This window comes from Pelobates fuscus, chromosome 2, assembly GCF_036172605.1.
Source record: "Pelobates fuscus isolate aPelFus1 chromosome 2, aPelFus1.pri, whole genome shotgun sequence".
Lineage (NCBI taxonomy): Eukaryota > Metazoa > Chordata > Amphibia > Anura > Pelobatidae > Pelobates > Pelobates fuscus.
In genome coordinates this window covers 277,970,601-277,997,001 of record NC_086318.1, presented here as the reverse complement: position 1 = coordinate 277,997,001, position 26,401 = coordinate 277,970,601, and the positions used below count along the sequence as shown (strand labels likewise).

General features: G+C 42.4%; 1 protein-coding gene across 1 annotated transcript in view; it reads right to left on the bottom strand.

Moving 5' to 3' along the window:
• Positions 1 to 2,822: 2,822 nt before the first annotated feature.
• Positions 2,823 to 26,401, bottom strand: part of PGBD5 (piggyBac transposable element derived 5) — a 483,316-nt gene continuing 459,737 nt past the window's right edge. Inside the window, exons 6-7 of the mRNA XM_063443400.1 lie at positions 25,223 to 25,328; positions 2,823 to 3,373 (exon numbers count right to left, since the gene is read on the bottom strand). Coding sequence (XP_063299470.1) covers positions 3,178 to 3,373; positions 25,223 to 25,328 — 302 coding nt within the window. The 3' untranslated portion in view covers positions 2,823 to 3,177. The remainder of the gene's footprint in view (positions 3,374 to 25,222; positions 25,329 to 26,401) is intronic.

The window sequence follows — 26,401 nt, the reverse complement described above, 5'->3', positions numbered from 1 at the left end:
AAGCATGAACAATGTCTGGAATATTTATATTTGAGGTGGTAGGGGGTCCTTGAGGACTGGGTTGAGAACCCCTGGTTTAGAGGATCATTTACAAGTACATATCTGTGTATCAGATAGCTATACTCATGTTTTTTAAATGGATCAATATAATGGATTATTTTCAAACCTGTCTTTTTTCAAACCTGGCCAGGGAGCTGTGTTCTCTCTTCTCTGCTCCCTCGCACGCCGCTTGCTGATGCCGGCCATCAGTAGACAGCCCGTATAGTGAGAGGGAGCAGAGCAGAGGGAAAACAGGTCCCTTGCCGCGTCTGACCGGGAGACAGGCGCCCGCCGCACATAAGCCCCACTGGACCCCAGGGACAGGTCCACGCCAGCTCTCCAGGTAGGGAGGCTGGGTGGACATTTTTAAATTTAAAAAAATAATAATAATTTGTGTGTTTCTGTGAGTGTGTGCGTATGTGTGTGTGTGTCTCTGAGTGTGTGTGTGCACCTGTCAGTGTGTGTGTGTGTGCACGCGTTTATATCAGCATACAAGTGTATAATTTATTTTGGGGGGGGGGGGGGGGTTTGGGTGAGTTCCCACACTTTATTCCCGAGGACTTGACCCATGGTTAAGAGCTTTAAATATTTATATCTCCTGCTCTGTAAATTGAACCCTTTATCACACACAGGAGGCTCCTGCAGGGTCTAACAATTAATAGAGCAAGAGATAAGAAATTCTCAGTTATACAGAATTTGCAATAAAGAAAGTGTCAACATTAGATGTCTCTTTATAGGAAGTGTTTAGGAAGGATGTGTAAGTCACACAGGGAGGTGGGCCTAGGGCAGCATAAACAAAGTGATTTAACTTCTAAATGGCAAAGAATTAAGCAGTGAGATTATAGGGGCATGACCTATACACCAAAACTGCTTCCTTAAGATAAAGTTCTTCTCGTACTATAGTGTCCTTTTAAGTTATCATGGAGCATAGAGTTTAAATTCTAGGTTTTGTTTTTATTCAGAACTTGGACAACTGCCTCACAAGGGGAGAAACAAACAAAAGTTTAAACTAGAAACCTTTGTTTGTAATTTTCTTTCTAATCTGTCTATTTAAGCTAAAGTAAAAGCATGTTTTAATGGTTTATACTACATTAGACGTGTAATTTGCATAATTGTTTAACAAAAGCATGAACAATGTCTGGAATATTTATATTTGAGGTGGCTGATATATTTTCCTGATTGAAGAAATTCAATGAAATTTCAAAACTAGATTTCATTTAAAATGACATTTTAGCATCCTAAGTAAGGCTGTGACTCTCTTCATTATGAGATCACAAACTTACCTGACATTAACTTCCATCAACTAATAAGACAAATAAATCTTGTAAGATAAATGGACTATTGATGATGTATTCTAGTGCCCGTTTCAACAGAGGAGTCAGTGTATAGATATACAATTAAGCATTATAAGTGAGAAAATGACCAAGAAATGAAGAAATAAATACTTGGTAGGGTGCAGTGGCGTAACTACCATGGTCGCTGCTGCTAGTGTGGGCTGCCGGCATACCTTCAGGGTTGGTGCACAGCCGTACCGGCTGGGGCCCGCGGTCATAGGCTAACCAGCAGGAGGGGAGTGATGTGCTGTTCCCCTCATGCTGCTATGTGTAGTGCGGCCGAGCGGTCTGATAGGAAGTGCTCACTGAGAGAGCACTTCCTGTCAGACGTGTACTGCGACCGCAGCCAACAGGCACGGGGAGGGGAGAAATGGAGTAGCTGCAAGGGGGGGAGGGGAGAAATGGAGTAGCTGCAAGGGGAGGGAGGGGGAAAGAGGGACAGAAAAATTGAGGGGCTGCAAGGTAAGGCAGCGGAAAGGTGAGAGAAACAGAGGGGTGCAGGGGAAGGGAGGTGGAGAGACATGGAGGGGCTGCAAGGGAAGGGGCAGAGAGAAATGGAGGAAAGGGAGAGAGAAAAATTGTGGGGCTGCAGGGGAAGACAGAGTAGGGGAGAGAAAAACGGAGGGCTGCAGGGGAAGGAAGGGGGTAGAGAGACACATAGAGGGGTGAGCCTTCTCACCCCTCTATGTGTCTCTCTACCCCCTTACTTCCCCTGCAGCCCTCGTTTTTCTCTCCCCTACTCTGTCTTCCCCTGCAGCCCTACAATTTTTTCTCTCTCCCTTCCCCTTTTCTCCACATGCCTGGGGGTAATTAGACAAATGGGGGAGAGGGGGGAAGAGACACATGGAGAGGATAGGGGGAGCAAATGAGACACTTGGTGGGGAATGAGACTCATGGGGGGAAATGAATGAGTGGAGGGGGGAGAAATACACATTGAGGTGCCTAGGAAAAATGAGACACATGGAGGGGTTTGGGGGGAGGGAATGATACACATTCGGGGGCTGGGGGGGGAATGAGACCCTTGGGGGGATGAGACACATGTAGAGGCCTGGGGGGATGAGAAACATATAGGGCTGGGTGGGAGGAAATACGATACTTGGGGTGATGAGACACATGGAGGGAATTAGACACATGGAAAAATGAGACACATGGAGGGTCTGGGTTTGAGACACATTGAGGGGCTGGGGAGGGAAAGAATGAGACACATCAAGGGGCTGGGGCCGCTCCAGGTTTCTAGTTACTCCTCTGGTAAGGAGTCTATTAGACTGTATGTATAGCCAGTTTATATGAATCAAATAATCCACGCCTTTTAATCCACGCCTGAGCTAATCAATCAATCCAGGATTTACAGGTGGGGTCTAACTCAATAAATAAGACTCTACTTGGGGGGGGGGGGGGGGGTGGAGCATTTTAATCGATTAATTCTGGTGTGGTTGAAAAGTAATTGATTTAGCTGAACCTGACAAAAAAAAACTAATTTTTGCAATTAAAGAAAAGGATTGAAAATTATGTATTATTTGTACAAACTGATCACTAGTGTTAAACTTCTCCATCTCACATTTTAGGTTGAAGATTTTATGATTTTGTTAATGTATTACAAGTTTTTTTCCAGATGTGAATCACAAAATAGTACTAATAATGCCTGCAAAATCAAAATCCTGGTTTAAATCCTCTTGACTCAATGAGGCATTCAATGTCATGTTTAGGTTGGCATAATCGAGGTCAAGATCCCTGAATGATCCAGAGTTTCAGACTTGAATGTTGCTTCCAGGCAACTGTTATAAAGCTGATGACATGTCTGGTATCAATGGCAAGGTGATGTCTCCTCCAGTCCTAGAAGTTCTCGTACAAGTCTGTCTCCAAACTGAGCACGACTATATCTCTGTACGTGATATGCATCAGACATTTTGTAGAGGATGTAAGCATTGTTTATTGCAATGCTTATAGCAAACCAGAAAACTTGTTGCCATGTTTTGTTTGGTTTGTGAGAAATGAAGTACCTGCAATAAAAAAAAAAAATTAAAAATAGTATAATGTGTTTTCAAAACATGTTAAGTTTATTAATGCTGTATTAGAAACCCAATGAAGGGATCTGTAACTACAGCTTGAACACTAAACAATGACTTTCATGGTCCTATCTAGCCATCTGTCTGCCTGCCTCTGTCTGTCTAATTATCCGTGTCTCCATTAATATGTACATATATACAACATAATAGATTAAATCAATACCTTGTAATACATTTTTGTTGGGACTTTTTATTTGACCAATGGAATTTTGGACCAACAAGTTTTCAGGATTTTCCCTTACTCTTGTCTAAAGCACTTCTGAGCAAACTTACACATAGAATTCATTAGAATAAACGTTGAGCTGAGATACAGGGAGTTAAAGCGACAGACCAGTGTATTATCAGACCAGTGTATTATCTGTCGCTTTATGTATCTACATATTAAGATGTATTCTAATGCCCATGCTTTTTATTTGTGTCTGCATATTTGCTAAAGTGTATATTTATACTTGCCTATGCTTACATGCATGCAGGTTTATATGTGTGGGTGTGTATTCCTCTGACAGAACCAACTGCCTGTGAAATACTTTTATTGCTCCCTCGTCCGTTTCTTCGGCTATTTCCTTGTCCGTATGATCTCCACGCATGTTTCTGTTTTACCGAACAATTCACCAAACGGCCGGCCACCCAGCATGGAAGTGTGCTGCTGGTTAGCCTCTTGGCCTCATTAGAACGTTGTGGTTAACCGCAGACACTTCCTAATTGTCGAATGCCAACTGGGTGGTCATCGTTCATATGCCTACCACGAGGCGGCGGCCATCTTGGACAGCTGTGTTTGTCGATGATTTAATGGAAGCCGACCTCCCTTCGTCTATTTTTACAGCATACGAACGCCGTTCGGTAGTTTATTTTCACAAAAAGACTTATCCAAGATAGCTGTGCCATGGAGCCCATTGGTATAACGAAAGACTATGTGAAAGACTTTGGCTCCATGGCAATTAAACTGTATGTATAGGATTTGAGCGCCATTCAGTAATAAGGTAATAATCTAAGCTAACTGGGGATGTGTGGGATGTATCTACAGGGGGTGCAGAATTATTAGGCAAGTTGTATTTTTGAGGATTAATTTTATTATTGAACAACAACCATGTTCTCAATGAACCCGAAAAACTCATTAATATCAAAGCTGAATATTTTTGGAAGTAGTTTTTAGTTTGTTTTTAGTTTTGTGTGTGCAGGTGACTATTACTGTGCATAATTATTAGGCAACTTAACAAAAAACAAATATATACCCATTTCAATTATTTATTTTTACCAGTGAAACTAATATAACATCTCAACATTCACAAATATACATTTCTGACATTCAAAAACAAAACAAAGACAAATCAGTGACCAATATAGCCACCTTTCTTTGCAAGGACACTCAAAAGCCTGCCATCCATGGATTCTGTCAGTGTTTTGATCTGTTCACCATCAACATTGCGTGCAGCAGCAGCAACCACAGCCTCCCAGACACTGTTCAGAGAGGTGTACTGTTTTCCCTCCTTGTAAATCCCACATTTGATGATGGACTACAGGTTCTCAATGGGGTTCAGATCAGGTGAACAAGGAGGCAATGTCATTAGATTTTCTTCTTTTATACCCTTTCTTGCCAGCCACGCTGTGGAGTACTTGGACGCGTGTGATGGAGCATTGTCCTGCATGAAAATCATGTTTTTCTTGAAGGATGCAGACTTCTTCCTGTACCACTGCTTGAAGAAGGTGTCTTCCAGAAACTGGCAGTAGGAAGGGGAGTTAAACTTGACTCCATCCTCAACCCGAAAAGGCCCCACAAGCTCATCTTTGATGATACCAGCCCAAACCAGTACTCCACCTCCACCTTGCTGGCGTCTGAGTCGGACTGGAGCTCTCTGCCCTTTACCAATCCAGCCACGGACCCATCCATCTGGCCCATCAAGACTCACTCTCATTTCATCAGTCCATAAAACCTTAGAAAAATCTGTCTTGAGATATTTCTTGGCCCAGTCTTGACGTTTCAGCTTGTGTGTCTTGTTCAGTGGTGGTCGTCTTTCAGCCTTTCTTACCTTGGCCATGTCTCTGAGTATTGCACACCTTGTGCTTTTGGGCACTCCAGTGATGTTGCAGCTCTGAAATATGGCCAAACTGGTGGCAAGTGGCATCTTGAACAATCTCAGTTCATGGGCAGTTATTTTGCGCCTTGGTTTTTCCACACGCTTCTTGCGACCCTGTTGACTATTTTGAATGAAACGCTTGATTGTTCGATGATCACGCTTCAGAAGCTTTGCAATTTGAAGAGTGCTGCATCCCTCTGCAAGATATCTCACTATTTTTGACTTTTCTGAGCCTGTCAAGTCCTTCTTTTGACCCATTTTACCAAAGGAAAGGAAGTTGCCTAATAATTATGCACACCTGATATAGGGTGTTGATGTCATTAGACCACACCCCTTCTCATTACAGAGATGCACATCACCTAATATGCTTAATTGGTAGTAGGCTTTCGAGCCTATACAGCTTGGAGTAAGACAACATGCATAAAGAGGATGATGTGGTCAAAATACTAATTTGCCTAATAATTCTGCACTCCCTGTATTGTGTTCGGTAGTACTTGTATTATGTATTTTTAGGTGTTTTCACTATTCTGTATAAAATGTTTGGCCTCTGTCCTCTGAGATAATTGAGTTACTTCCCAATATGTGTCCCAGTTTTCCACCAGGTCCCCTAGGGGAGTGTCCACCTGGTGGAAAACCCACATAAGTACCGGGCAGGTAGCCCATATTAAACCAGATTCCTGCTGACCCTCAATACGGAGCTTTGTCTCGTACTTGGGGGGATTTATTTGTATGGTGATTCTCATTCGGCTCTTTGGAGAGTGTATGATTCGTATGGTTCCTGTTCGGCTGATTGGAGTGATCTGTAGATGCCTTCATATTCGTGAAAGGAGCATATTATACGGCTTTAAACCCTTTTATCCCTGGGTTACCGTAACAACTGGTGGCAAGCGGTGGGATGATTCCTACAGCCCAGAAGGACAGCTACAAAGACACAAACGTATGGAAACGTATTATGAGCAATTAAAGCGTTCTATCCTAAAAGATTTGCTAGAGAGCCATGGCCGACCAGCCAGCAACAGAAAAAAGAGAGACATTATTACAGAGCTGCTGGAGATGGATAGAACCGAAAGACCCAGCATCACTGACCGAACACCCGACGAGGCAAGCTTTGATCGGGCAGTCAACATCAGGCTGGCACATTTTGGCCCCAACCCTACACCAGACATGACCTACCCAGCAATCCTAAATTCTTTGAGAATATGGGATCCCGCAGCCCACAAATTCAAACTAATATCTGCCCACCAGGGCTGACAGCGAGGGATTTCACCAACCTCGAGAAAACTGGGCTACAAAGAATATGCCATATGTTTCAGAATGACTCATCAGACGACACACCTTACCCCCGCCGACTTCTTCCACTACCTGTAACTCAAAGACTGCGTGAAACGTCCACACATTCAACGAGCAGCCACAGGGCGTATGTCCTTCTTTGGAAGGATGTGTCTAAAAGAATCACCACAGCCAGGTCTTATCTCAAAACTATATGCACACATATGCTCAGAAACAGTAGAATGGGGCACTCTCACATACACGGAGCATGGGAAAAGAACTAGGGGAGGAACTAGAGGGGATGGAATGGAGGGAGATTTGGGAAGCGAACAACTCTGTATCCATATGATCCAACTCTGTCTCTCCAGGAACAGGCCTAAAAAACAATGTTTAGATGGTACACTACACCAGTGAAATTGCGACAAATGGGGAAGACACCAACAGAGGACTGTTGGAGAGGTTGCAGCCTTAAAGGCACTTACCTCCACACGTAGGATTGCCCACGGGTACATAACTCCTGAAAGAGATACACCAACTAATGTCACGTATATTCCACAGAGCCCCGGACTTAAGCCCATGGACATACCTACTCAATAGGCCCTTAGAGGACTGGACAAGGAGGGAACAAAAATGAATACACAAAGTGACCCTAGCAGCTAGGAGAGCACTAGCCCAAATGTGACTGAAAGTATAAGTACCCCCTATGAAATCAGTCTTATCGAACATAAAAGACCTATACCTTATGGACAGCCTGACAGCCTGACAGCCAGGTTGCGAGGGTCCATGACGCGATTCGAAAAACTGTGGGGACCTTGGACAGCTAGCGACTTAGCATGAGCAGACATAAATACCAGGTGGGAAAAACCAACCCCTCTCTCTCCCTCCGGAATTGCCCCCCAACAAGGCCTCACTCATGTGGGACTGCGTAACACCCAACGGTACGAAGCTGACGCCCTCTAACCTGATGAGAAACTCTATCTACTTTCTTCTCTCTCTTCTTCCTACTTTTGACTCTCTTTTTCACTTTAATACTCACCCGGTGGGAACAATGGTACAAAAGCTGGTATGAGATCCGCTAAATAACCAAGGGCGCAGCCCTTCCCAACTGAGAAGGATACCATATAAAAGATAAGGGAGCAAACCCCACCGGAGAATTAGTATGCTACAAAAGATACCATACGCAATGTTATAGTAGATGGTTACATTCGTCTTTAGACTTTTAGTTATTTTTATACTTTAAAAACCAAACAAAATGAATGTATCTTGACAAATAAGGAAGACATATGGCTAACGACAATAACGACAAGACATGATCTTGTTAAAAAAGCTTGGAATGGCTTATCTACAGTATTGCTCACCATATATTGTATAACTGTCAAGCGCTTCAGTCAAAAATAAAGTATTAAAAAAAATAAAAAAATAATAAAGAGTGGAGTAAACACATAATATAATAAATTACTGTACGTTAAATATACAGATAATCTGTTATTTTGTGGGTGTGTTTATTTTTTAAAAATCTTTAAGATAAAAGAAGTTTTCAAATAAATTTAAAGGTAAACACGGAAACTGTGAATATAAGAAGGGAGCCAAATAATTAAATACAATATTCAAGTAACAGAGGACATAAATAAGCACTTAAGGGATTGATAATATGATGGGGGAGAGAAAATTAAACATACTTATTGGTAATGATAAACGGCACAGTTATTAACTTTCTCAAATTCTATATACACACAATATAGAGATATTATGATTTCATTGTAGTTAGGTAATATAGTAATAACTAGAAAAAATTCCACTTGTGATGATGGGTCCAAAAAAATGGGACCACCTCACTAGTGGAAGAACACCTTAGTGGACACTCTAGGGGTGTCCTGGGGCTTAACCCCTATGAGTAAAGAGAAAAAAATATATATACTCAAAAAGCTGGAGGGATCCAGACTAGCTGAGTACAATCCTGGAGAGAAACCAAATAGATAAATGAATAAATAAATAAATTAATTAATCAATCAATTAATAGATATAGAATGAGTGTAATCTGATTTAGATAAGTAAATTAACCAAAATATAGTGATAACCTCCTCTATAGACTCTAATATAATAATATATAATTATTTGACGCCCCTGACGAAGGTGCATCTAAGCTAGCACCGAAACGCGCGTCGGGCTCTTTGGGCTCTTTTTTTCACGTACACATCTTTCTCACTTAAGTTATCTATCACTATGTGCAGGCAACCAACATCCTAAGTATGGTTCTGCACATAGAGGCACTCTAACTATTTCTTTCACCTCCTTTCCTGTTGGGTCACTATTTTATATTAGAGTCTATAGAGGAGGTTCCTCTGGGTGCTATGGGGGAATTCTGGAAAACATGCTGAACTCATCTCTTTTAGCTATTATAACCATCTATAGGTTAGCATTACAGTGCTATAGCAATAAATCGTAGGTGAAGTTGCATGCTACCCCCAACACCGATTTTGGGCTTTTTTGATTTAACCAGCTATCCACAGCCGGAATACCATAGGCTTTGTATGTACTGGCGTCAACCAATAGCCATTCGGTGTTCACCAATGTTTTAGACTTTTCAGTGACCTTTTCCTGATACCTAAGTCAGCTACCTGACAGTTACCTATGGTTTACACTCTAGCCACTGGACTTGACCATGCTAATTGCCTATTAAAGTCAGTATCCAGCGGTGATTTCTCGAGTGAATAGGATTTAAGGTATCATAGGATCCGTATGGAGGTGAGCCATTAAGGCTTGTTATCACTATATTTTGGTTAATTTACTTATCTAAATCAGATTACACTCATTCTATATCTATTAATTGATTGATTAATTTATTTATTTATTCATTTATCTATTTGGTTTCTCTCCAGGATTGTACTCAGCTAGTCTGGATCCCTCCAGCTTTTTGAGTATATATATTTTTTTCTAGGTAATATAGTAAAGATGAAATGGGAATGATACTAGTTTGGACACCAGACACTAGATTTATAAAAAGGTAATTACAACTTTTTATAATGAATAAAGGGTATAGTGATAAATATAATTTTAAAGAAAGAAATAATAACAAGATACTAATGGAAAATAAGGGTTAAGGAAAATAAAGGATGGGGACTTCACAGGTTTTTCTCTTTTTTCTTTTCTTTCCTTTCCCCTTCTTCTTTGATTCCGTTAGAGAAGGAAGGAAACTTTGAATGGACTGTAATAGGAATGAAAATGTATTATGAGACATTAGATCAATGGTTATGGTATCTTTATTTTAATTTTTTTTATCAATCAATAGATATCTCCTTTGAAAAATACTAAGATATTGGAGAATGTGTAGCTTTATTGGTTAAGTAATTTCCCAAGTAGCTAAAGAAACCTCAATATACTACGGTTTATTGGCATGTTAGGGGCAAGTGGTGTACTCCCCTCTCTTTCATTTGTTTAGAATTTTTTTTTTCTCTCCCTCATATAGATGCCTAATTTTATCTAACCCCGTAATGTTATTTTACTATTGGGCTGCAACACCACACCAATAGTATCACAGGAAAGAAGATACTATCAAAAGGCTTCAGAGGCTGGGGATGGCCTCAGAATCCATTTCTACATTTCTATCTTTTAGATGGGGAAAAATATAGTCGTACTAAGTTTGTTTTTTTGTTTGTTAAAATACGAGCTATTTGGAGGCAGAAGGTGGGGAGGTATGGGCTGAGGGGGAGGAGGAAAAGAGACAATGGTGAGATTGTTGTCTCAACACTCAGGGTCTCAACTCCCCTCAAAAAAGGAAAATCTTGTTTGATTTTTTTTAAATAAAAAAGGCTCCAGATAGGATGTATTCAAGAAACTCATTGGAGTTTAAAGGATAAGATTAATTTAAAAAATAAGAATTTATCACAGCCTCTTTGCTAGATAAAAAGAAAAGAGGGGTGGCTGTTTTCTTTTCAAAGGATATTAATCCAATTATTAAATATCAGGATATTGACAAAGAGGGATGATGGAATATTAGAATATGTGAAATAAAAGGTAAACATACATGATTGCCAACATTTATGCCCCAAATCACGTGACGGTCAGAAACATTGATAGATTTTTATTAAGATTAGAAAAAATTAAACAGGGATTAGTGTTACTCATGGGCGATTTTAATTGTGTGCAAGATCCCTCTATGGATAAACAAATTAGCAGGGGAAAAACAATAGATAAGAATGTAATAAATCAAGCGGCTAGATTATGTCAGACCCTAAGGAGGGCATCCCTGATGTACATTTGGAGGATCTTTCATTCTACGGAATAGGATTTCACTGTTTTTCCAAAACGCATTGTGCCCATTCCAGAATTGATTATTTTTTAGGTGACGCTAGGGTAGCAGAATTAACAAAATCATCAAGGATAATAACCATACCCTGGTCCGATCAGAATGCAGTATATTTGGAATTGAAACAAGAATTTTGTACGATAAGACCAGACTGCAGGGCCAGTTACTTCTGCCGGAGGAAAATAATAAAATACATTGCAGATATGATAGCACATTATTTCTTAGAAAATTGCAACTCTGCAATTTCTCCAGACATTAAATGGTGAGCATTTAAATGTGCCATTAGAGGACAGTTAATAAAACTGGCAGCACAGTGGCACAAAAAAAGAAAAGAAAGACTCTCACAACTATATGTTAAATTAGCTAAATATAGTGAAATGAAGATGTATATACACCTTCAAAAGAGATTAAAGATAATATAACAAAAGTCGAACCTAAAATTAAACAATTAAACAACCAATTAATAACTAGAGCCAATAAAAATGTATACATTCTAAAATCTAAATTTTACTATAGAGGCAATAAGGCAAATAAACTACTAACCAACAAAATAAAGCTATACTCGCAAAAAATATCAATAAGATAATTATAGGACAACAGATTCTTTTAGCACCAAAATAAATCGTCTCAGCATTCAATTCCTACTATCAGGAACTGTATAATTTGCCAGATCATACCTCAAACATTCAATTGGAAGCCTATTTTCTAAATAAATCATTCCCCTCTTTAAAGCAACAATTAACACAACTTAATAAACCTATAACATCAGAAGAAGTAAGTGCTATTATTAATAATCTTAAAAGAAATAAAGCTCCAAGACCTGATGGATATATCGACTTATTTTATACATTATATAAAGATCAATTAGCGGAAATGTATAACTTTATAATTATGATAGGATCTATGCCAAAAGAAATGCTGAAGGCAAATTTGTTTCCGATCCTTAAACAATAGCACAATGCAATTAGTAAATCGTCCAGTAGCATTACTCAACATTGATTACAAAATATATGTAACTATATTAGCTAATAAAAATAAAAAAGTTATTACAACACTTATTTCTCCTGACCAGGATTCATTCCTGGCAGATCTATCAATCATATTAGAAAAATTGTAAATGCATATCAAATAATTCACGCAACTAAAAATCCTTTTCTAAGTTTGGCTTTAGATGGAGAAAAAGCCTTTGATAGGGTCAATTGGAACTTTATTAAATACACACTAAAGGCTTTTGGATTTTCAGGGAAAATTCTATCAGCTATTTCAGCAATGTCTTATTCTACCTCCAGTAAAGGTAGTGGGCCAGGGAATTGAATCAGACTGGTTTGAAATAATCAATAGAACCCGTCAGGGATGCCTTCTTTCTCCGCTGCTTTATGTAATTGCTGCAGAACCTTTGGCCGGCGGGACTGAAAGGAAGTGTGCACAAGCTGAGTGCGCACTTCCTTTCAGTCCCGCCGGAAACCGGAACATGAAATTCAAGTTCCACTACCGCGGTGCGCCCTGTGCTGCCGGCCAACGCTGCAAGACAGGTAAGTAATTATGGGACAAGGGGAGGGGGACAGTATGGGAGAGAAGAATATGGGGAGGGGGATGAAGTCTATGGGGGGGGAGGTGAAGTCTATGGGGAGGGGGGGGATGAAGTCTATGGGGAGGGGGGGAGATGAAGTCTATGGGGAGGGGGGGGGGAGATGAAGTCTATGGGGAGGGGGGGAGATGAAGTCTATGGGGAGGGGGTGGATGAAGTCTATGGGGAGGGGGTGGATGTAGTCTATGGGGAGGGGGTGGATGAAGTCTATGGGGAGGGGGTGGGTGAAGACTACGGGGAGGGGGTGAGTGAAGACTATGGGAGAGAGAAGACTATGGGAGGGGGGGACACTATGGGACAGGGGAGAAAAAAAATATTCTGTACAAACTGTCCCATAGTAAGAAACACTATGGGACAGTTTGTTCAGAATATTTTTTTTCTGGGTTTCTTCCTCTAAAAACTAGGTGCGTCTTATGGTGAGGTGCGTCTTATGGAGCGAAAAATACGGTAGATATTTAGGTATCAACATAGAATGTAAGCTCGATTGAGCAGGGTCCTCTTCAACCTATTGTTCCCGTAAGTTTTTTGCAATTGTCCTATTTATAGTTAAATCCCCCTCTCACAATATTGTAAAGCACTACGGAATCTGTTGGCGCTATATAAATGGCAATAATAATAATAATAATAATAATAATAACAGCAAACCCTAAGGAAATAATACTAGTATTTATCTATGCTAAGAGAAACTAACCATCTTTTAAAATATAAAAGAATGTAGAGATCTCCAGGTGGGGAAGAGTTAAAACCTTAAAATATTATGTGGTGCCTAAATTTATATCGCTTTTCAGAATGGTTCCCCTAAAAGTGCCCCCACATTGGCTAAAGATGGTACACATGGCCTTCTCAAAATATATTTGGCTAAATAAAAGACCTAGGATAAGTGCTAATTTACTACACCTTAATGAGAAACAGGGAGGGATTGGCTTTCCAAACATTGATCTATACTATAGAGCTGCCTCCTTAATGCATATAGTACTTATGCACTTTGACAACTACAAATCCCAAGGATGGTATGAGATGGAGGCAGATAGTATCAAATCCCCTTTCAACTTGATAAATTATCTTTGGCCAGTTAAATGTTTGAAGAAAAACTGCCCAAACAAGTTAGAAAATATAATACAGCAAAATCTCTAACTTTTGGAATCGTTTTAAAAGCGATGCAAGTCTAGATAATAAAATCTTGCCCTCTCTTCTGCTTACACACTTGATGAATGTTAGAAAATTTGGATTTGTCACTATGGGTCCAACAGGGGATCACCAAAATCGCCATGCTCTGGAATCAATCAAGCTTAAAAACCTTTCAAAATTTACAGAAATTGTATAATATCCCACAGCAGGAGATGTTTAATTAGATTAGAATTAAAAGTTATTTAAGGGGGCGGAGCCTGAACGCCAATGAAGAAGGACGTGTGAAGCCTGAGCTCTCCCGTTCCCGAGCCTTAATCCGCAAACATCAGCACTTTTTACCAGGCATCCAACCACACAATCGGGCTACACGACACCCGCAAAGCCCCCTACCTACTTTAACGATGGGGGGAAAACAAAAAGAAAAGAGATACCCCACTATCTGTGGCATCCATGTTCCGAGCCCCCAGAGACCAGGGGCGGCCATCTTTAAGCCACGAGGCCCAGGAATCCGGAGCAGACTCCGATGACAGCGAGGCTCCAGACAAGGAAACAACAACTAATAAAACAACTAATAACACGAGAACTCAAGAACCACTTACTAAATCCGACCTCCGCCAGATGTTACAAGATGCCACAGCAGACATAAAGGCGCACACAGCCGCAGAGCTGGAATGGCATATAGCCGGCCTCAAAGGGGAAATAGAGACCCTAAACAATCGCACATCCCAGGCGGAATCAGACATAATGCAAATTAAAGCGAACACTACCCAGCACGGACAAGACATCTTCTATCTAAGTGACAAGATACAATTTCTAGAAGATAGCCTGGAAGACCTGAACAACCGTTCTCGCAGGAATAACATCAGGATAAGGGGCATGCCAGAAACAGTAGACGCGGACGCCATATTGCCCACGCTACAGGAAATATTCCGGTCCATGCTCCCAAACTCCTCAGATCAAGAGAGGGAGGTAGATAGGGCGCACAGGGCCCTGCGACCCCTGGCACTCAACCCTTCAGTCCCAAGGGACATCATTGTCCGCCTGCTACACTTTGCCACAAAAGAAAAGCTCAAGGCAGCGGCCAGGGCCACGCAGCCAAAGCATGGGGCCCACACGTTGGCCTTTTCCAGGACCTGGCTCCAACCACGCTGAGGAAGCGAAGGGACTTACGACCCCTTACCACGGCTCTAACCCAAAAAGGACTGAGATACAGATGGGGACATCCCTTCAAATTACAAGTCCGCATAGGAGACCAAGAGCACGTCCTACACCACCCGGCAGAGATGGAAGAATTTGCAGCGGCCATAGGACTACAGCTTACCACCGGGGTGCCAGCAAGGGACCGACGCAACTACAACGAATCCAGGGAGTCCCAAAACACCGACCGCAACCAAACACCCCGACAACAAACCGAGAAGAGACCCCCACCAACAGCTGGGACTGCCACTCAGGCCCCTGCGACCTGAATCCGGCCCTAGTGGCCACTGGACTCTCTCTCTGATCAGCGGAGAATACCGCAGTCAAAATAACGATAACTCAGGCCTGTATACCCTGATATTTTTAAATGTTCACACATGTTACTGTTATAATATTAACTTAAAGATGGCTTACGGTCACAGAATGGCAACCCTATGTAAAATTCACTCTCTGATATAGGACAGGGCCTAAACCGCCTCACCACAAAGCTCCCTAGAACCTCCCTATTGCTGAAGCTTACCACTATAGTGGCGGAGCACTGATCGGCTCTGCTATAAAGCTCAGGCCACACACTACCACTTAATTAGAAGGTACAGGTCCAATCCGCCGACACGGCGAACAGCCCCTCCCTATGCTTAGGCCCACGCAGCTATCGGACCCCCAATTTGCCTAACAAAAACCGCTAGACACTTCAATTGCAATGGGTTGCTAAACCTGGAATGCTTACGCTGCCTTAACATGTTACGGAAATTAGCTGGTTGGCAATGTTCCCACACTGCTCAGGCCTGCATGCACTGTAATGTTTTAATGTTTTAATGTTCACACACGTTACTGTTATTTTATCGAAATAGATATGGAGTAAGGTCATGCACTGGAGACCCTAAGTAAAGTTTACTCAATGCTAACGGTCAGGGCCTAAACCAACCCACCACAAGGTTACTTTGGCCTTTCCTATTACTGCAATTCGCCGCTATAAAGGCAAGGGCATGATGGACATAGTTACCAAGCCTGGGCTGCGCACTACTTAACTAAAAGGTACAGGTCCAACCCGCTGACACGGCGAATAGACCTTCCCTAGGCCCAGGCCCACACAGTTACCAGACTCCCAATACGGTTAATGTAAACTGATAGTAACTTATTAAGCATTGAGCTGCCATACCTTGAGCTGCCATACTCACACTGCCCCATTATCTTACGAAATTAATGCTGGTTAGCACTGTTCCCACACTGCCGCGAGTGCACAGGGCCCACCCACAGGGGTGAAATGGGGCTAAAAAGACAGCTCACATAGGGGGACTATTGAGTGCCCAACTATGAAATTGGTCTACAAGGCCATCAGGCCCCACGAAGAGCAACAAAACACACCAAACAGGGGAATGTATATATATTTATAAAACGGAAAAAAATAAAAATGTATTACACAACCTTAAGGCACCTAAGACACAATGTATAATCCTATTGCTACCAAGCGGCCACTATTAATGTCTACCTTGTTTTACATGAACAAATAAGGGCGTCCTCCCCAACACCTAACTGTCCCCCAAATTTACTAATATTCAGAGGCAGAACAGCCAACCTTACACACATGGCTCGCTATTAAGAGACACCCCTGAAACCATTCAGACAGCCCCATGGCCCCTGCCGACACAGGTTTTCCCTGATCTGGGAACACTCTACAAAAGTTAGCGGCAACTAATAACAAACGTATTCTCTTTACAGATCTCAGACAGCCTCCACGCCTCTTTGTCTCGGGCCCTATCAAGCCCACCCCCCTCAGTGACACTCAGCACTCGAGACCTAGCGACCCGACCAAACACCACAATTGAGGTAAAACACACATGGCTCGGAGAGGACGGGAGTAGAGGCCTATCTCCCCTCCAGATAGCTCCGACTCACCACATACACCCTAACCACAGAACCCCCCCTACTAGACGACCACACCCGCCCCCCACCACTGGGGCACCAGACCACCCAAGAGGGACAAAGATTAGGACCCACCCGCAGGTACCTATACCCTCTCAACCTCCGCCCCCGTCAGGCCTGGCAACCTAGGTATAAGACCAGGGGAAAAAACCCAAACCCCCCCTTACCCCAACTAAGAGGCGAACCCCTGACCCCCCCGCACCCAAGGACTCACTCACACGTCAAGCCACCAGCTGACTAGCACACGGACGATCCTTCCAAGCCAGTCCTACTCACATCTCCCCTCCCAATACCCCCACATACCTACCGAGCCACTCGGCCACCACACACCACAGACACCACCAGAACAGACCCACCCAAAAAAAAACACGACCGGAGAATATGAGCACCAAATTGACATGCATTTCCATTAATTGCAAGGGCCTTAACAACCCAGCAAAAAGGCACCGACTAATGAGATGGGCAAACCGCTCAAATGCAGATATAATCCTATTGCAAGAAACCCATTTTACGCAAGCCAAACCTTTCCCTCTAACTAGCCGACACTACATGGAATACGGCAAACTCCCCTACCACTAAACAAAACGGAGTAGCTATCCTGATGCGGAAAACCTGCCCACTTAGCACTAAACAAGTCATAAAAGACCCACAAGGCAGGTTTATCACAATCACCGGACAGGCAGGTCACAACCAATATGCCGTCACCTCACTATACGCCCCAACCACCCCGGATAAAATGTTCTGGGAATCGTTCCAAGCCCACCTAGCACTAACTCCAGGCCACCTTAAAATTATAGGCGGAGACTGCAACGCCACGCTGGCGCCATCAATAGACAGGCACAGATCAAGAAAACTCCCAAACCCCACGCCCAAAATAGACAAACTTTTACAAGACTTCGTGCTACGACAGAGACTGGTAGACATATGGCGGATACTCCACCCGACTACTAGGGATTACACATTTTATTCCCACCCACATAACTCGTACTCCCGCATCAACCTCTTCCTGACTTCACCCTCCCTCACTCATATGATCCAAACGGCCAACATAGGCAACATCACATGGTCAGACCATGCAGACATCACAATAACAATCAAGGTCCCCGACGTAGCCAGACCGTGGTCCTGGAAACTTAACCCCACTCTACTACACAACCCACTGTCGACAGAAGCGATACGTACTGAGTTAACAAACTACTTTACGCTAAACACGCCCTCAGCACCCTCACCAGGCATACTGTGGGCAGCCCATAAGGCAGTCATAAGAGGCAAAATAATAAGCCTAGCATCTCACCAAAAAAAAGACTCAACTAGCCGACCTCGCGAAATCTCTCACAGACCTTAGGAGCCTAGAAACAAGCCATAAACAAAACCCCACACAAGACATTCTCACGAAAATGCCGAAACAAAATTAAAGACTTCATGACTAGAGACGCGGCCAAAGCCATGCAATGGACAAAACAGACCTATTACGAAAAATCGAATAAAGCCGACACCTTACTAGCCCGAAAGTTAAAACACAGGACAGACTATAAACGAATAGACATGATACAAGCACCAGACAGCACCAAACACTACACACCAACAAAAATTGGCGAGGTCTTCCAAAAATACTTTTCCACTCTGTATGACCATAGTCCCACAATGCGACAACATCCTGAAGAGACCAGACAATCAATAGACGCATACCTACGGAAAATACCCTTACCGGCCCTAAAGACAGAAGCCATCTCTAAAATAAGCGAACCAATCACCATCGAAGAAATCGCCAAAGCCATCAAAAACACTAAACCTAATAAGAGCCCAGGACCAGACGGCTTCACGGGACTATACTACAAGACATTCCCAGTCACACTCCTCCCGCACCTCTGCAACCTGTTTAATTCAATACTACAGGGAAACCCCATACCCCCTGACATCCTAAGAGCGAATGTGTGCCTTCTCCCCAAGCCAAACAAAACCCACCTAGACCCGAGCCACTACAGACCGATTTCGTTATTGAACGTAGACATAAAATTACTCACGAAGCTACTCGCGGACAGGATAAACCCCCACGTACATAAACTTATTCACCCAGATCAGGTTGGCTTCATACCCTCCAGACAGGCATATGATAACACCAGACGGACCTTTGACCTTCTGTGGGTAACTACACAACGACGAATCCCCACCCTTTTCCTATCACTCGATGCCGAAAAAGCATTTGACCAACTGCTATGGCCTTTTCTCTTCGCTACCCTACACAAATTCCAGTTCCCTGACCCAATCCTAAATGCACTCCAAATCCTATACTCCGCACCAGAGGCGAATCTTTTAATCCTGAACGCCCAACCTCCCTCATTCCGCATCTTTAATGGGACGAGACAGGGCTGCCCCCTCTCCCCACTCCTGTTTGCCCTCTCATTGGAACCCCTACTCCAAGCCCTACGTATGGACCCAACAATAGCGGGAGTACATGTTAGAAAAGAAGAATATAAAGTAGCGGGGTATGCGGATGACCTACTCCTTACCATTACGGATCCCACTAACTCACTCCCCCCATTGTTACGTACTATAAACGATTACTCTCAGGTTTCAGGCTACCGCCTCAACCTGGATAAAACTGAAGCGCTGCCAATACAAATCCTTCAAGAGGACCTCGACGCACTAAAAACTGACTACCCATTTCACTTCAACCCCACGCACATACACTACCTGGGTGTCGACCTACCAGCAGACATACCGACTCAACTACTCCCCCTATTACAAAGAGCGAAGACTGACCTTAAAACTTGGGAATCCCACTCTATCTCCTGGATAGGGAGGGTAGCATGCATAAAAATGAATCTCTTACCGAGATTTTTATACCTATACCAAACCCTACCGGTTCAAGTAGCAACCAAAGACTTTAAACAACTACAAACACAAATTGACCAATATGGGCCAACAGGCGTGCTAGGATAAGGAGGGGCACCCGACAAGATCGGGGGGCCTTGGTCTACCCCACTTCCTCCACTACTTCCACGCAGCACAGCTAGCGCAGATTCAAGCACTCCATGCCCCTATAGGGTTAAAACGATGGGCAGACCTCGAACATGACTTGTTTGGCCAAGATTTCCCCTCCCTCTATATCTGGGTACCAAAACGAGCAAGACCACAACTCCCACAAACCACACCGGCACTCGACACTTCCATAAATCTCTGGAATAAACTCTCCATTAAACATGCACTCACGTCAGACCCCTCACCCCTAACACCAATCCTGAATAATGAACACTTCACACCAGGCATGAACCCAAAAGACATCGCACACTACGAAGACAATGACCTAATCAGGACATATCAATTTTTCCAGAACCAAAAAATCATTGCGTTCACGGACCTACCACAAACTAGACCACTCACCACGCACGACTTCTTCCGATATCTGCAAATTAAAAACCTGCTGGAAACCCCTACATATAAACAAGCCGGGCTTACACCCCTCACCACCTTCGAAAGATCATGCATCCATGCCCCAATACAAAAAAGCCAGATCTCTACAACATATACCCAACTGCTCAAAGTGACAAAAACCCAACCGTTAGGGTATGTCTCAGCATGGGAACGGGACTTGGGACCCCCCACCGACCCCACAGACTGGTCCGCAATCTGGGAAGCAACAGCAACGGTAACGATATGCGTGACCCACAAGGAGCAGGCATATAAAACCCTTATGCGCTGGTACCTCAAGCAAATGGGACTTTCCACTTCGGATAGATGCTGGAAAGGGTGCGGTCAAAAGGGGACATACTACCACCTATGGTGGGAATGCCCACACATAACACAAATTTGGACGGAAATAGTGGCCCTGGCCTTGAGAGTCCTACACGACTCCATCCCAAGGGATCCGTGGCTATGGCTGCTATCTAGACCGCTAGAAAACACACCACGAGCTCACAACAAACTCCTAAACAAACTAGCCCTGGCCACTAGAAGGGCCATTGCCACCCACTGGGGCTCGCCCACAGTCCCATCAATCATCGACATAAAGAAAAAAATGAAGGAAGCTAGGTCGATGGATAGTTTATCCGCACTCATTCACGACACCACAACACATTGTAATAAAATCTGGGACCTATGGCTCATGGAACCCACCACAGCCACTTGAGACACTAAGACTCCGAGATTACCAAGACCGAGCAGCACGACCCACAAACCAAACCGAAACCACACTTCCCCCCCCCAAAATAAAACAAAAAGTAAAAAAGAAGAACCCCAACACGAACCCAACCCATTAATCCCGACTGGAAGGAAGGACTGAACCGACCGCAGAATTATAAGACACGTAACCAATCAAGAAAACAGATATATACCCGCAAATAGCCCATGGGGCCCACAACCACAATCAAATTTACGAAAGAAACGAGGAAACAGGCACAACACCAAAAGGCCACACACTATGAAGGTCAGGGACGCCGATCCCCCCCCCGACCCCCCCTACAGCCCTACCGAGAACTCCAATAAATGGAGTCTCTCCATCACACCTTACCCACAAAGTTATCAATGACTTGATAAATCCTTATTATTATTGTTTTTACTTTTTGTTCTTATTTTTATTTTTATATCAAGCCTGCAATTTCTACCCTTTTTGCTGTTCCAATGCTACTTACAATTGCATCCAAACTTAATTAGCTATGTATAATTGTATAAAACTTTGACAGGACAGAACTGCAAGGAAAGTAACTAATGTCGTTCCACCAGACAACAATCCTTTTCTTTTTCTGTATAAACTTTTCTATATAACGTTGTACTATTGAATTGTTTGAACTTTGGCTTTTGCACAAGCCCATGCATTACCTCTACACGACATTCATGTGATTGTCTGTTATGCCACTTGAAAAATAAAGAATTACAAAAAAAAAAGTTATTTAAATACCTCATTATATAGAAAATAATTAAATGAAATAGTGGACAAACTAAACAATATTATTGAACGTGGAAAATTACGTTTCAAATTGTATAGTTATAATACAAGCTATTAAGGGTGTCACTATCCCCAAGGCAAAAGATAGGTGGACAAGAGATCTCAAAAAATAAATTAATATCTGTGACGGAAAGCTGGCACTCTGACCGAGTACATCTGCCAATTGATGCTCCTAGTGCTTGCCGAGGACTCCAAGCACTCCATTAGACACCATAAGCACTGCAGACACTACTTCCAGCGATGCAGCTGTGCTAGGTTCTCGCCGTCCTCCACCCACCCTGGACCCAAGACCAGGATCCAGCTTCCAGTGGGTAGACCTCTCCTAATCCAGAGAGCGTAGCAGGAACAAGCTCTTACAAGAGCTTATACTCAGGGGAGTATTGTGATTATAGCAATCACCAAGAGTGTAGTTATCCCATCCCCCAAACATGAGCCAAGGCTTCAAGAAGGGGTCAAGGAGATCTTTTTAATGGAAGCCAGCACTTACAATTTATACACACATTTTAAACCCCCAACAGCCTCATTTACATACAATAGGTTATTTAGATTACGATAGTACAAGGAAGGGTGGGGTCAGACTATAGCAAGGGCTGATGGGAGATTGAGGAGGGACAAAGCAGCTAGTTTAACGCCTTAAGGACACATGACATGTGTGACATGTCATGATTCCCTTTTATTCCAGATGTTTGGTCCTTAAGGGGTTAAACTGGTCTGGCAGTGTCCCTGGGACAACGCCCTGCTGGGGAAACAATAAGACAGGACCAAGGGGTAGGGGAAGAGGCACAGACGAGCAATACATTCAACATACTCCTCCTCTGTGTCTGAGAGATAATTTATTATCTCCAGGTACAGGAAAACACACAATTTACAAACACCCCAAAAGTACCCCCAAGATCCATGGAAACCCCACAAGAGTCACATCCTCTGATAGCCCTGATCTGTGTGACCAACATATCCAAAAATCACCCAGATTGGTTCAGTTGTTTGGTTTTTCCATGGAAGTCACTTTTTAACATGTCTTTTGCAGGGCCCATAATCCTGGGGCAAGAGGCTGGCCCCTCCAAGTACCAGTGGCGAGGTTACTTTCGCCACAATATCCCAGAGTGGTATGCTGCATTACAAACAGTATACTCATCAATACATTGCCTTAATATAATGGAAACCCATTGCAAGACCCTAAATATCAGCTAATTTTAATTTAAATTAAAGAAAATGTACTCCCAGGATAGATATTTCTGCTGGAGATGGGGCGCTGGCATAGCCGATGAACTACAAATATGATGGGAATGTCCTCTACTTAAATCTGCGTGGGAAACCGTTTTGGAATATATCAAATTCCTAGGATTGAACTGGGTATGGACGTAAGAGATAGCAATATTACATCTGAATTTACCATCTCTACCGAAAAGCAAAAGATGGGTTTTGATCCATATTTTCATGGCCTTTAAAAGCTCTACTGCCATAAATTGGAAAACTTCTTAGGTTGAATTGTGGCAACAAATTAAAGAGTGTGTCAAATTCCAATGTAAAATGGAATGAGAAATCGCCTCTAATTTTTTGTATTAATCAAAAGAAATACTGTATTTTGGACAACTGGTTAAAGATCTTAGGAGCGACGTGATAAAGGGCAGTTGAGACCCTGAGATGAGTTGAGTATATAATATTCTCCTGTCCTTTATATGGCCCTGCCCTCCTACACTGCATTTAGGTAATTCAAGTGATGTAGTTATCTTCACTCTGTATGTCCATATATGTAACCTTGATATAATATATGATAATGAATAATGTATGTATTTATATTTTGAAAATCAATAATAGATGAACATGCGGTTTACGACATCTTGTGTGGGTTGTAATTATCTGCAGCGTGAATGGCTCAGATCCGCTTGTCTGCAATCCCTGGACTGCCACCCAGGATTGCAGGGTTCTCGCCGGGCAAGTTGTGTATATATATATATATATATATATATATATGTTGAATTTTTTGCAATATTCATACAATAGTTACAATAACACAACTTTCCAGAAGTGCATCACTTTCCAAGCCTCTATTTCATCATCCTATGAGTCTGTGATGATTATTCGTAATGGGAGAAATTTTAATAGATACATAAATATGTATCAATAAAAATTTCTACCATTGCTAATAATGCATAACTATGGAAACAAATACACAACGGAAGAACTCTCATAATACCTTACAGAACTTCCAGAAGTGACGCGATGGAGGAATAGTGACTACAACCTCCATATCACAAAATAATCCGGAAAAAGGGAAGATAGAGGCTTGGAACGTAACGCTGTCCCTGTTCTGTGGGATTCTGCATGCACCCAGTCTCGGAACAACACTAAGAAGATAGGATGATGAAATAGAGGATTGGAAAGCGATGCACTTCTGGAAAGGTAGGAGATTGCTCGCATCTGAGCCCAATTATTCCCCTATTAAGGAAACCGGAACAGAGTGTTTATGAATCCAGCTGATGAAGCCATGGGTCAAACGTGTTCTGGACTACATTACTACATACAAAGCATTTTAAACGTATTTTTAATAATTGATGTTTAAATAAAAAAAAAAATTGCACATTGGGCAGCAACTATACTTTTCGATTCCTGATTTACCCAAAGAAGGTAGTGTGACCCTCAGTCACATAACATGCATAAAGTGAGCCCTATCTAGAGGCTCCACACTTGTGAGTACCCTGTTTTATATTTTAAAAGTTAACATCATATTACAGTACTACACTATGTATATACCCTTTTAAATTACCCCATAGAACTGACTGGGAAGATAACAAGAAGGGAAATGGTTGCCTGAACGGACCCTGCAGCAAACTGAACCAGAGCTAGGTATATTAGTTCTTGAATGTGTGTGTTCCTTTGTGATTATTTACACACAATTAATAATATAAAAGGTTTATACTTTAGAGTTTTTATCATCTCTCCCACCCTAAGGAATTGGGAGATCTGAACAACCACCACAGTATAATAATAACGTATCAAAGGAAAATAACTTTTCTTGTTCTAAGAACACGGAAGTCCCTCTAGTGGCTTTAGTCTGATAGAAAGCCACTAGAGGAGGACTTATAAAAACTGCAATAATTACACTTGCAGGGTTAAGGGTTGTGGGAGTTGGCACCCAGACCACTCCAATGGGCAGAGGTGGTCTGGGTGCCTGGAGTGTCCCTTTAAATCTTATCCTAACCCTAATCTTTATCCCACCTCCACTCCTAACCATATAAATAGTATTATGATTAGGATCACGGTTAGGATTCTGATTAGAATTAACAAGGGATTTTATGTCAGCAGAAGAAATAATTCAATGCATTTGCATCTTTTTTCCTGTATTACTTACTTGCTATATTTATCATCATATTTACAGATATAACTGAGATGTGCAGCAAATGCTTCCACTGCTAAAGGACAAGGAATCTCTCCTCTCTTTCTTTTAATGATGACACCTGAAGGAGGAACCAAATAAGGTGGGAAAACAATTAATAGTATTTATCAAGAAAAACATATTTATATGAGAACAATGAGCATGTAACTAAGAAAATTATATATGTACCAGAACTATTTCAGTTACAGTGAAGTATATAATACTTTACACCAGAATTTCTGTAAGTTTTCATTGATTGTTCAAACCAAGCATTTCTAATTGCACTGTTTCGGTCAACTATCCCTTTTAATAAAACATATTCAATCAAATACCATTAACATCCCATGTTAGACAGGTATTGAAGTACTACAATGTGTTCGTTGAATGGAGTAGCTCTGTTGTAATATATAATGAGTTTGTGATGTTAAAAGTGAAATACACTAAATATATATGTATATATATTTTTTAATTCTTTATTTATTTCATTTTTTGTGAAACAAGGGATGGGGTTACAGAAAGGAAGGGAGGTATCAAACAGTAAATTTCTTCATTTTTTTTCGTAGCTATGTTGAGCCTATTGTACACATTACAGTGAAATTCTATACAGGTTAACCTTTGTTAGGGTGCACATGCCGTGTAGAGGTCTTGACCTCTAGCCCTTATGCCATCCTGGTGTATGTGACCTTACTGTTTGTTTGTGGTGGGTTTGATCTGTTGGGTGCGATGCAGGAGGTTCGTTGCTATGGATTTTTGTGTGCAGGGTTTTTAGGTGCCTGTACTTGGGCTTCCAATCGTCGTGTGTGTCAGAGGGGGGTATTGGGTGAGGTGTAGCTTGGGGTTGATATGTAACTTGGAATTTGGGTTCCGTGTACAGGGTGAAACTGTTGGGTGTATGTGTTGTGGGTTGTGTGATAGTGTGTGTCTTCCTTTGTGTGGGGTAGTGTCGCTGGTACGAGGTTCTTTCCTCGTGAGTTTTAGTCGTGAGGTTCTGCTGGGATCTGGTGGGTTGGGAGGTAGGTTGTGGGGTTTTTCTGGGAGGTCTGCAGTGCGGTTTTCGGTTCTTGAGCAGTGGGGTCTCTTTGCGGAGGGGTGGTGTGTCCGTTACCTCGGGTAGGGCGCATGCGACTCCCTCTGTTCTGTGTATCTGGCGGAGGG